The sequence below is a fragment of the Bombina bombina genome, chromosome 9 (assembly GCF_027579735.1).
Source record: "Bombina bombina isolate aBomBom1 chromosome 9, aBomBom1.pri, whole genome shotgun sequence".
Lineage (NCBI taxonomy): Eukaryota > Metazoa > Chordata > Amphibia > Anura > Bombinatoridae > Bombina > Bombina bombina.
This window is the reverse complement of record NC_069507.1, coordinates 114,970,049-114,982,331: the sequence shown is the minus strand read 5'-3', so window position 1 is coordinate 114,982,331 and position 12,283 is coordinate 114,970,049. Positions and strand designations below refer to the sequence as shown.

The following is a 12,283-nucleotide window of genomic DNA, read 5'->3' as shown; positions in this document are numbered from 1 at the left end:
ACAGGGGCATTATGGGTACAGTGGCATGTGTGTTTGTTGGGTTAAAGGGACACTGAACCCAAATGTTTTATTTTGTGAATCAGATAGAGCATGACATTTTAAGCAACTTTCTAATTTACTCCTATTATCATTTTTTCTTTGTTCACTTGCTATCTTTATTTGAAAAAGAAGGCATCTAAGCTTCTTTTTTTGGTTCAGACTCCGGACAGCACTTTTTTATTGGTGGATGAATTTATCCACCAATCAGCAAGAATAACCCAGGTTATTCACCAAAAATGGACCGTCATCTAAACTTATATTCTTGCATTTCAAATAAAGATACTAAGAGATTGAAGAAAATTTGATAATAGGAGTAAATTAGAAAGTTGCTTAAAATTGCATGCTCTATCTGAATCGCAAAAGAAAAACAATTGGGTTCAGTGTCCCTTTAATAATTTGGTTAATTTGTATTACTGTAAAAGTGATTTTTTTTTTAATTTGAGGACTTTAATTGATCCAGCAGCTAACATTTAAATCTATTTGGTGATGTTGCTTCCTAATACAATATGGTTGGGGTAATTTCATTTTTGTTAATGTACAAAATATTTGAGGTACCCGATAATAAAGTCAAGTCTTTTTAGCTGTTGAATTTGGTAAATCAAAACCGGCTCTAGATAATGATCAAGAATTTGTAATGTGATGGCAAAACTGATAAAGTAAAAAGTGCTTCTGATAATGAATAATAATGAAAATGTCTGTAATCATGACAACATCAGAAACGGCTCATCTGCAACCAAATAAAGAGGATACAAGATCCTCAATAGAGGTACGCTTGTGGCCAAAAATACGGTAGAATCTCTAATGGTGAACGGCTGCTCTCTTCAAACACCAGACGAATCAAAGGGGACCTAAAAGGAAAAACAGAGGTGCCTCTGTTTTTCCTTTTAGGTCTCCTTTGATTCATCTGCAACCAGTAGCATGCAGATAAGTATCAAACAAAAGACTGTGATCCACCCTTTAATTTCAAATATATATGCGGCATGAGGAGTAGCAACTAGATCTCAAAAACAGTTATAAGCAGTTCAGTAACATATGCCAGACTAAAAGACTTTTTTTCTCAGGACAAAATTACTCTTAAAACAAACTTTGCACTTAATTTTGAACACTCTAATCATAGACGTAACACAAATTTATGACAATATCCCTGTAAATATAATTAATCTTACCATTACATATAAATTTTAACAAACATATCAATAAAAATGTGAATAAATGAAATACATTACATTTGTTTTTAAGGAGGCTATAGGAAAATATGTATTAATTTATGACCAATATTTTCAATATTTTTCACTGGTCTTTGCTACTTACAATATTAATATTTAAAATTATTTCTAAATGAATGTGTTCAACACATTTATGTATGGCAAAGTTTAAGGGTATAAAACCTCTCAAATGACAAGTGGAAGACTAGAAAATACTAATGATTTGGTAAACATTAACTTAGGTTCAATATGAGTTTAGAGAATTCTATAGCATTTTTACTAAAGGACCTTACTGTATAGCGAACCCACTTAAAACAAACTGGAGCAGTTTGTCTCGATAAAGAATCCTGAAGTAGTGAATGAATACAATGAAAGTAAAACTATATATAATTAAAATAGTAATTTCCCAATTTGTGCATCTAGTTCTAAAAAACCCTCAGAAAATGTAATCTATAGAGCTGACATTTACTAAACATATTTTTGGGATGCTATTTTACATCCATGGGATTTGTAATACGTACCTTACCAAAGATACAATTTGAATTTATAGTGGACAGACCACATAGGAAATAAGTTATTTCTACACAAATACAATTAAATCAGTGGCAAAAATACATTTTATACAATTATGTTCCAGACATAATTTATACTTACTATTCATTTTTTATGTTATATTCATTTTTGTTAAAACTATTCAAAAAACTTCTGCAAACTTTAAGTCCATCAAAAGTAAAACTTCCACTTTTGGCTAAGGCAATGTGCATTGCGTTGCAGACAAAATCTTCACTCCAATATAACTCCAAGAATTGTCTGTACACTTTTCACCATCTTCCTGAAGATACTACTTGCGCTTGGTGTGGCTTAACAGCAGGTCTGCATGTAGATGCTTGGTAGTAAACGGGAACTTGGTTACTTTAGCATTAAAGACAAAACAGCTGACAGGTTGGAGGGAAACCACATTTAGGTTTGCATGCTGGAAAATAGATTTTGTCCTCTGTGTCCAAACAACAGACACGTCCATTCATTGTGCAATCTGTCGATGAGTAAACAAATAGTGCAGGATTCAACTTAGCATAGTTCAGCTGATTCAGTGCTCAACCAAAGTCAATTCGTGGTCTGTATTGTAACACCATGGGGTAAGACTATAGAAAATGGAAAATAAGGAAATAGTTAACTAAATTACACATATTGATTTTAAAATGTATAGTACAGTGAGTATAATATTAAGCACATCTTTTCTATATACTTAAAGTGCATGTAAAGTCAAGCTACTTGCTCAATGCCAAAAAAAGGTACTTTAAGTCATCAATTTTTTTAATTTGCTGCTGAAATCGAAATATATAACCATTTACTTTCTATTATTATTGTTGATTCCTCCACCCGCCATTTGGTCCCACATTTAGGCTCTGATTGACACTTCTCTACTCAAATCGTGTGTGTCCCCCCCCCCCCGGGTATTCAGCCCCTTTTTTGACACGTCACGCGACGTTACTGCGCATGCGTGAACTACCTGATGACGTTAAAGACTAAATGCTCGTCTACGAATCGCGCATGCGCAATACGAAGAAGCAATAATTTCTGAAACAATCAGAGCGAGTTGAAAGTAAGTATCGCTGCTCCGCAAATAATTATTGTGCCTGCTTGCAAAGTATTCAATGAATGGAAACATTCATTGAATACTCTGTTTCTATAATAGTTACGGACTTTCAACGCATGCGCAATGTGAAACGAGGTGACTATGGCGATAGCGTATTGATTTCGGTACGCATGCGCAGATTGCCATGAACCTTTGAAATGCATGCGCAAATTGACTCCTGATCGTGAACGCGCTTCCAAGATACGTAATAGAGCGGGCGGGACCGCTCTTTACGTAATGCAGGGGAAAAACAGTAAGAACAGGATGGGAGGAGTTTTAAGATTATAACGGAGATAAGTTGAATTAGCTAAAATAACTAAAAATATTATTTTATTTGAAAAAATATTATTGCGGTTTCAATAAATAGTAGATTGGGAATAAGTAGGGAAGAGGTATTCCAAAAAAATTTACATTTACTTTAAAAGTATATCAACTAATGTATCCAACAAATATGCTAATCCAGGTCAGTAACTATCTATACTAGTGTAATGTGTGGCACTCTAAGTTCTGCACCAAGACAGAAAGATAAACTTGCAAAAGCAGCTTTCCCTTCTGATCAGTTAGTGCCGATGTAGACTGGGTATGTGCTAATACCCCCAATAACATATGCACACATATATGTCCACAGCACATATAATAAAAGTATTTCTTCTTTATTTATCCATAAATATAGTACAATATGCAATACGTGACATTTCGAGACCAGCTCTTAGTCATGCATAACTAAGAGCTAGACTCAAAATGTTGCATATTGCATATTGTGCTATATTTATTTATGGATAAATAAGAAAAAATACTTTTATTATATGTGATGTGAACATATATGTTTGCATAAGTGCTGCACCAAGGAGTGGCACCGTGCTTGTATGATTGACTTCTGGTCATTAGGCAACCAAGCCCAGAACTATCCTACTCTTTATTCCTCTTGTCCAAGCCCCAAGCACAGAATTTGATAGACAGCAAAGGAAACTAGGAAAGTAGAAGCCAGGGTATCTATGGGATTATTTTTTTTTTAATCTTTTATTTATCAGATTTTTTCCAAACATACAACAAACTCAAAAGGAAAAAAATAAATAAAAATAAAAGAATCAGCATAGAGAACACAGAAATATTTTTGATGGAGACGCAGCTCCCATAATATCAATCATTTAGAGGAGACGCAGCTTCTACTCTACACTTATAACCAAGATAAATGCTTCTACTGCGGAATCCATATCATAAATCTTACCAATCATCACCAAGTAAAAAAAAAAAACACAAGAGAAAAAAAAAAAAACCCACAAATTAAGAATACAAAATACAGTCTTGCAGTAGATATTCATGAAAACACAGCTTCCATTAAAATAAGAAGAGAGTCACAGCTCCCATAATAGTTTTATACTTTAAAGGAAAAGATTCAACACAAATTACAGTCAGACCATGTCAACTGACTGGAGAGAGGAAAAAAAATAAAAATAAAAAAATAAAAATTCCTCTCCTCCTCTCCCCCCCGTCACCACTACGGTACTCCCCCCCGACGCTCCCCACCAGGCCGCTCGATCCAGCTGTGCGGGAAGACATTTAATAAGGTCAATTCCGCAAAGCTCACTGATGATAAGAAGGGGGAAAGAATCAGTTTTTGCAATGTAATGGGATAATATAACAGGAGACCATTTCCACAAAAATTTCTTAATTTTTTTCTCTGCAGCATCGTAGAGATGGTATGATTCAAACACCATTTGATCTTGCAGTATTTTAAAGACCATGGTTAGACCAGGTACATTCCTAGCTTTCCAATTTTTCAGTATACAGTGTCTAACTGCTAATATAAATTGTATTTAAACTATTTATGGTATTACTATTAAAAGCATCGTTTGGCGGGAAAAGAAAAATAATATCTACCGCAGATAAACCTATTGTTACTTTGTATAATTTATTAAACCAAAAAATAATTTTCAACCAAAGTTGTCTAACTTTAGGGCATGTCCAGAACATATGAAGAGTATCTGCCCTGCCATGCGCACTTCGCGGACATAAAATGACCGAGGAAGGATAAAACTTGGATATTTTTTAAGGTGAAAGGTAGAAATTATTAATCAATTTCATATGAGATTCTTTCCAGGACACTGGTACTTTACACTTGGACATTGAATCAAAGCTCTGGTTAATTATTTCATGATCTACTGAAGGGGTTATAGAAGCCCAAGATTTATATACATTATCCCTAATGAGCTGGCTCTGTTTATTCAGCATAATATCATACATCAGAGAGATCGACGAATCCCCTGCGGTAAATTTTTGTATACATAACTTAATGTCCGCCCAGGCCGTTATGGTAGGGACACGCCACTTCTGAGCTGAAATAAAATGACGAATTTGGAAATAAGCAAATAAACTAGACCTGGATATTCCATATTTACTGAAAATATTTTCTGCTGATACCACTTGATGATTTACCACTTGTCTTCCATATTGTAGCCCTTTTTCAGCCCAATCTTTAAATATTTTTTTATATAACCCCGGGAGAAAACTTGGATTACCTAAAATAGGTAAAAATTCAGAAAAGGAGTAATCCAAATCTAGAATTGTACAAAATTTATGCCTAGCAATATTTTTGATAGAAATGAGACAACTAATATTCTGCGGCAGTTTCTGTATTTGAGAATGTATGATGGCTTTTAAAGAGAACGGGGCAATTAGAAAAGTTTCCATCTCTTCAGATGATACCATGCTAGATCCCGTGAGCCAATCTATCGCTATTTTAACCATATTATAAAGTTTAAGATTGGGCAATGCTAATCCTGCTACGCCCATATTTTGCATTAATCTTCCCAGGGCAATTCGAGGCTTTTTATTATTCCAAATGAATTTGGAAAATAGAGCATTGATTAATTTCAAATCCTTATTTAAAATAAATAAAGGAATATTCTGCAATGGGTAAAGTAAGCGAGGAAAAATAATGGATTTAATTAAGTTGACACGCGCTATCAAAGAAAGTGGGAATACTGCCCAAAGATGTAAATCTGAACTAATTTTTTGGAATAGCGGCTAATAATTAGCTTTATACCAGAAGCTGGGATTTTTATGCAGGACTAGACCTAGGTATTTAATAGTGTCGACTTGTTTAAATGGAATATTAGGTACTACTGTCTGAATATTGTTTAAGCACATTAATTCACTCTTTTCTAGATTTATCCTGTACCCATAGAAAGAACTAAAGATTTTTAGAGTTTGAAGAACAGACGGTATAGAGTGTTGTATATTAACCAAGAATACTAGAACATCGTCAGCATATAACAACGTTTTAAGAGACTGTGTACCAACCGTGACTCCTGATAGAACTTCTCTAAAACGTATTGCTAGTGGTTCCAATGCAATATTGAAAAGTAACGGAGACAGGGGACACCCCTGTCTGGTACCTCTTTGTAATATTATTTTAGGAGATAGGGTCCCATTAATCAATATGAAAGATATAGGGTTATGGTATAATCTATGAATAAATTGTACAAATTCTCCTTTAAACCCAAACTGCTCTAATGCCCGAAATAGATACTCCCAAACAATTAAATCAAATGCTTTGACAGCATCTAGGGAAAGAATAGCAACATCCTGCCATAAAGGCTTCTTTTTGCCCTTATCTACATTCCAAGCATAATCCAAAAAATTAATCAATTTACGGATATTTTTTGTTGGGTTTCTACCTACCATAAATCCGGTTTGATCTGGGTGGATAATTTTATTCAGACAGGTGGACAATCTCGATGCAATAATGGACATTAATATTTTGTAATCTATATTCAAAACTGAGATTGTGTCTGTATGAAAGCCAGATCTTCCGAGTTTTTATCCTTCTTTAAGATAAGTGAACTATTTGCTGCGGAGAAATAGCTTGAAATAGGATTCTGTGTACAAAAATAAGAATTAAAAAGTTTTTCTAATATTAAGAGTATATCTTTGTCGAGGCATCTATACACTGTGTGCAGAATTATTAGGCAAATGAGTATTTTGACCACATCATCCTCTTTATGCATGTTGTCTTACTCCAAGCTGTATAGGCTCGAAAGCCTGCTACCAATTAAGCATATTAGGTGATGTGCATCTCTGTAATGAGAAGGGGTGTGGTCTAATGACATCAACACCCTATATCAGGTGTGCATAATTATTAGGCAACTTCCTTTCCTTTGGCAAAATGGGTCAAAAGAAGGACTTGACAGGCTCAGAAAAGTCAAAAATAGTGAGATATCTTGCAGAGGGATGCAGCACTCTTAAAATTGCAAAGCTTCTGAAGCGTTATCATCGAACAATCAAGCGTTTCATTCAAAATAGTCAACAGGGTCGCAAGAAGCGTGTGGAAAAACCAAGGCGCAAAATAACTGCCCATGAACTGAGAAAAGTCAAGCGTGCAGCTGCCAAGATGCCACTTGCCACCAGTTTGGCCATATTTCAGAGCTGCAACGTCACTGGAGTGCCCAAAAGCACAAGGTGTGCAATACTCAGAGACATGGCCAAGGTAAGAAAGGCTGAAAGACGACCACCACTGAACAAGACACACAAGCTGAAACGTCAAGACTGGGCCAAGAAATATCTCAAGACTGATTTTTCTAAGGTTTTATGGACTGATGAAATGAGAGTGAGTCTTGATGGGCCAGATGGATGGGCCCGTGGCTGGATTGGTAAAGGGCAGAGAGCTCGAGTCCGACTCAGACGCCAGCAAGGTGGAGGTGGAGTACTGGTTTGGGCTGGTATCATCAAAGATGAGCTTGTGGGGCCTTTTCGGGTTGAGGATGGAGTCAAGCTCAACTCCCAGTCCTACTGCCAGTTTCTGGAAGACACCTTCTTCAAGCAGTGGTACAGGAAGAAGTCTGCATCCTTCAAGAAAAACATGATTTTCATGCAGGACAATGCTCCATCACACGCGTCCAAGTACTCCACAGCGTGGCTGGCAAGAAAGGGTATAAAAGAAGAAAATCTAATGACATGGCCTCCTTGTTCACCTGATCTGAACCCCATTGAGAACCTGTGGTCCATCATCAAATGTGAGATTTACAAGGAGGGAAAACAGTACACCTCTCTGAACAGTGTCTGGGAGGCTGTGGTTGCTGCTGCACGCAATGTTGATGGTGAACAGATCAAAACACTGACAGAATCCATGGATGGCAGGCTTTTGAGTGTCCTTGCAAAGAAAGGTGGCTATATTGTCACTGATTTGTTTTTGTTTTGTTTTTGAATGTCAGAAATGTATATTTGTGAATGTTGAGATGTTATATTGGTTTCACTGGTAAAAAACATAATTTATGCTTACCTGATAAATTCCTTTCTTCTGTAGTGTGATCAGTCCACGGGTCATCATTACTTCTGGGATATTACTCCTCCCCAACAGGAAGTGCAAGAGGATTCACCCAGCAGAGCTGCATATAGCTCCTCCCCTCTACGTCACTCCCAGTCATTCGACCAAGGACCAACGAGAAAGGAAAAGCCAAGGGTGAAGTGGTGACTGGAGTATAAATTAAAAAATATTTACCTGCCTTAAAAACAGGGCGGGCCGTGGACTGATCACACTACAGAAGAAAGGAATTTATCAGGTAAGCATAAATTATGTTTTCTTCTGTTAAGTGTGATCAGTCCACGGGTCATCATTACTTCTGGGATACCAATACCAAAGCAAAAGTACACGGATGACGGGAGGGATAGGCAGGCTCTTTATACAGAAGGAACCACCGCCTGAAGAACCTTTCTCCCAAAAATAGCCTCCGATGAAGCAAAAGTGTCAAATTTGTAAAATTTGGAAAAAGTATGAAGCGAAGACCAAGTTGCAGCCTTGCAAATCTGTTCAACAGAGGCCTCATTCTTGAAGGCCCAAGTGGAAGCCACAGCTCTAGTAGAATGAGCTGTAATTCTTTCAGGAGGCTGCTGTCCAGCAGTCTCATAAGCTAAACGAATTATGCTACGAAGCCAAAAAGAAAGAGAGGTAGCGGAAGCTTTTTGACCTCTCCTCTGCCCAGAGTAAATGACAAACAGAGAAGACGTTTGTCGAAATTCCTTAGTTGCCTGTAAGTAAAATTTTAGAGCACGGACTACATCCAGGTTGTGCAGTAGACGTTCCTTCTTTGAAGAAGGATTTGGGCATAAAGAAGGAACAACAATCTCTTGATTGATATTCCTGTTAGTAACTACCTTAGGTAAGAACCCAGGTTTAGTACGCAGGACTACCTTATCCGAATGAAAAATCAAATAAGGAGAATCACAATGTAAGGCTGATAATTCAGAGACTCTTCGAGCCGAGGAAATAGCCATTAAAAATAGAACTTTCCAAGATAACAACTTTATATCAATGGAATGAAGGGGTTCAAACGGAACGCCCTGTAAAACATTAAGAACAAGGTTTAAACTCCATGGTGGAGCAACAGTTTTAAACACAGGCTTAATTCTGGCCAAAGCCTGACAAAAAGCCTGGACGTCAGGAACTTCTGACAGACGTTTGTGTAACAGAATGGACAGAGCTGAGATCTGTCCCTTTAATGAACTAGCAGATAAACCCTTTTCTAAACCTTCTTGTAGAAAAGACAATATCCTAGGAATCCTAACCTTACTCCAAGAGTAACCTTTGGATTCACACCAATATAGGTATTTACGCCATATCTTATGGTAAATCTTTCTGGTAACAGGTTTCCTAGCCTGTATTAAGGTATCAATAACTGACTCAGAAAATCCACGTCTTGATAAAATCAAGCGTTCAATTTCCAAGCAGTCAGCTTCAGAGAAGTTAGATTTTGATGTTTGAAGGGACCCTGTATCAGAAGGTCCTGTTTCAGAGGTAGAGACCAAGGTGGACAGGATGACATGTCCACCAGGTCTGCATACCAAGTCCTGCGTGGCCACGCAGGTGCTATTAGAATCACTGATGCTCTCTCTTGTTTGATTCTGGCAATCAATCGAGGAAGCAACGGGAAGGGTGGAAACACGTAAGCCATCCTGAAGTCCCAAGGTGCTGTCAGAGCATCTATCAGGACTGCTCCTGGATCCCTGGATCTGGACCCGTAACGAGGAAGCTTGGCGTTCTGTCGAGACGCCATGAGATCTATCTCTGGTTTGCCCCAACGTCGAAGTATTTGGGCAAAGACCTCCGGATGAAGTTCCCACTCCCACGGATGAAAAGTCTGACGACTTAAGAAATCCGCCTCCCAGTTCTCCACTCCCGGGATGTGGATTGCTGACAGGTGGCAAGAGTGAGACTCTGCCCAGCAAATTATCTTTGATACTTCCATCATAGCTAGGGAGCTTCTTGTCCCTCCCTGATGGTTGATGTAAGCTACAGTCGTGATGTTGTCCGACTGAAACCTGATGAACCCCCGAGTTGTCAACTGGGGCCAAGCCAGGAGGGCATTGAGAACTGCTCTCAATTCCAGAATGTTTATTGGCAGGAGACTCTCCTCCTGACTCCATTGTCCCTGAGCCTTCAGAGAATTCCAGACGGCACCCCAACCTAGAAGGCTGGCGTCTGTTGTTACAATTGTCCAGTCTGGTCTGCTGAATGGCATCCCCCTGGACAGATGTGGCCGAGAAAGCCACCATAGAAGAGAATTTCTGGTCTCTTGATCCAGATTCAGAGAAGGGGATAAGTCTGAGTAATCCCCATTCCACTGACTTAGCATGCACAGTTGCAGTGGTCTGAGGTGTAAGCGTGCAAAGGGTACTATGTCCATTGCCGCTACCATTAAGCCGATTACCTCCATGCATTGAGCCACTGACGGGTGTTGAATGGAATGAAGGGTGCGGCAAGCACTTTGAAGTCTTGTTAGCCTGTCCTCTGTCAGGTAAATCTTCATTTCTACAGAATCTATAAGAGTCCCCAGGAAGGGAACTCTTGTGAGTGGAACGAGTGAACTTTTCTTTTCGTTCACCTTCCATCCATGTGACCTTAGAAATGCCAGCACTAACTCTGTATGAGACTTGGCAGTTTGAAAGCTTGAAGCTTGTATCAGAATGTCGTCTAGGTATGGAGCTACCGAGATTCCCCGCGGTCTTAGTACCGCCAGAAGAGCACCCAGAACCTTTGTGAAGATTCTTGGAGCTGTAGCCAATCCGAATGGAAGAGCCACAAACTGGTAATGCCTGTCTAGGAAGGCAAACCTTAGGTACCGATAATGATCTTTGTGAATCGGTATGTGAAGGTAAGCATCTTTTAAATCTACAGTGGTCATGTATTGACCCTCTTGGATCATAGGTAAAATTGTCCGAATAGTCTACATCTTGAACGATGGAACTCTTAGGAATTTGTTTAGGATCTTTAAGTCCAGGATTGGTCTGAAAGTTCCCTCTTTTTTGGGAACCACAAACAGATTTGAGTAAAACCCCTGTCCCTGTTCCGATCGTGGAACTGGATGGATTACTCCCATTAACAAGAGCTCTTGTACGCAGCGTAGAAACGCCTCTTTCTTTGTCTGGATTGTTGACAATCTTGACAGATGAAATCTCTCTCTTGGAGGAGAGTATTTGAAGTCCAGAAGGTATCCCTGAGATATTATCTCTAGCGCCCAGGGATCCTGAACATCTCTTGCCCAAGCCTGGGCGAAGAGAGAAAGTCTGCCCCCCACTAGATCCGATCCCGGATCGGGGGCCCTCAATTCATGCTGTTTTAGGGGCAGCAGCAGGTTTCCTAGTCTGCTTGCCCTTGTTCCAGGACTGGTTAGGTTTCCAGCCTTGTCTGTAGCGAGCAACAGCTCCTTCCTGTTTTGGTGCAGAGGAAGTTGATGCTGCTCCTGCTTTGAAATTACGAAAGGAACGAAAATTAGACTGTCTAGTCTTGGCTTTGGCTTTGTCCTGAGGCAGGGCATGGCCTTTACCTCCTGTAATGTCAGCGATAATCTCTTTCAACCCGGGCCCGAATAAGGTCTGCCCTTTGAAAGGTATATTAAGCAATTTAGACTTAGAAGTAACATCAGCTGACCAGGATTTTAGCCACAGCGCCCTGCGTGCCTGAATGGCGAATCCTGAATTCTTTGCCGTAAGTTTAGTAAGATGTACTACGGCCTCCGAAATGAATGAATTAGCTAGTTTAAGGACTCTAAGCCTGTCCGTAATGTCGTCCAGAGTAGCTGAACCAATGTTCTCTTCCAGAGACTCAATCCAGAATGCCGCTGCAGCCGTGATCGGCGCAATGCATGCAAGGGGTTGCAATATAAAACCTTGTTGAACAAACATTTTCTTAAGGTAACCCTCTAACTTTTTATCCATTGGATCTGAAAAAGCACAGCTATCCTCCACCGGGATAGTGGTACGCTTAGCTAAGGTAGAAACTGCTCCCTCCACCTTAGGGACCGTTTGCCATAAGTCCCTTGTGGTGGCGTCTATTGGAAACATTTTTCTAAATATCGGAGGGGGTGAGAACGGCACACCGGGTCTATCCCACTCCTTAGTAACAATT

General features: G+C 39.1%; 1 protein-coding gene across 3 annotated transcripts in view; it reads right to left on the bottom strand.

The window, feature by feature from the left end:
• Nucleotides 1–983: 983 nt before the first annotated feature.
• The window catches only part of PCGF5 (polycomb group ring finger 5), a 256,321-nt gene continuing 245,021 nt past the window's right edge, over nt 984–12,283 (bottom strand). For all 3 annotated transcript variants that reach the window (XM_053692324.1, XM_053692323.1, XM_053692322.1), the window contains one exon: nt 984–2,386. In XM_053692324.1, coding sequence (XP_053548299.1) covers nt 2,339–2,386 — 48 coding nt within the window. In that variant the 3' untranslated portion in view covers nt 984–2,338. The remainder of the gene's footprint in view (nt 2,387–12,283) is intronic.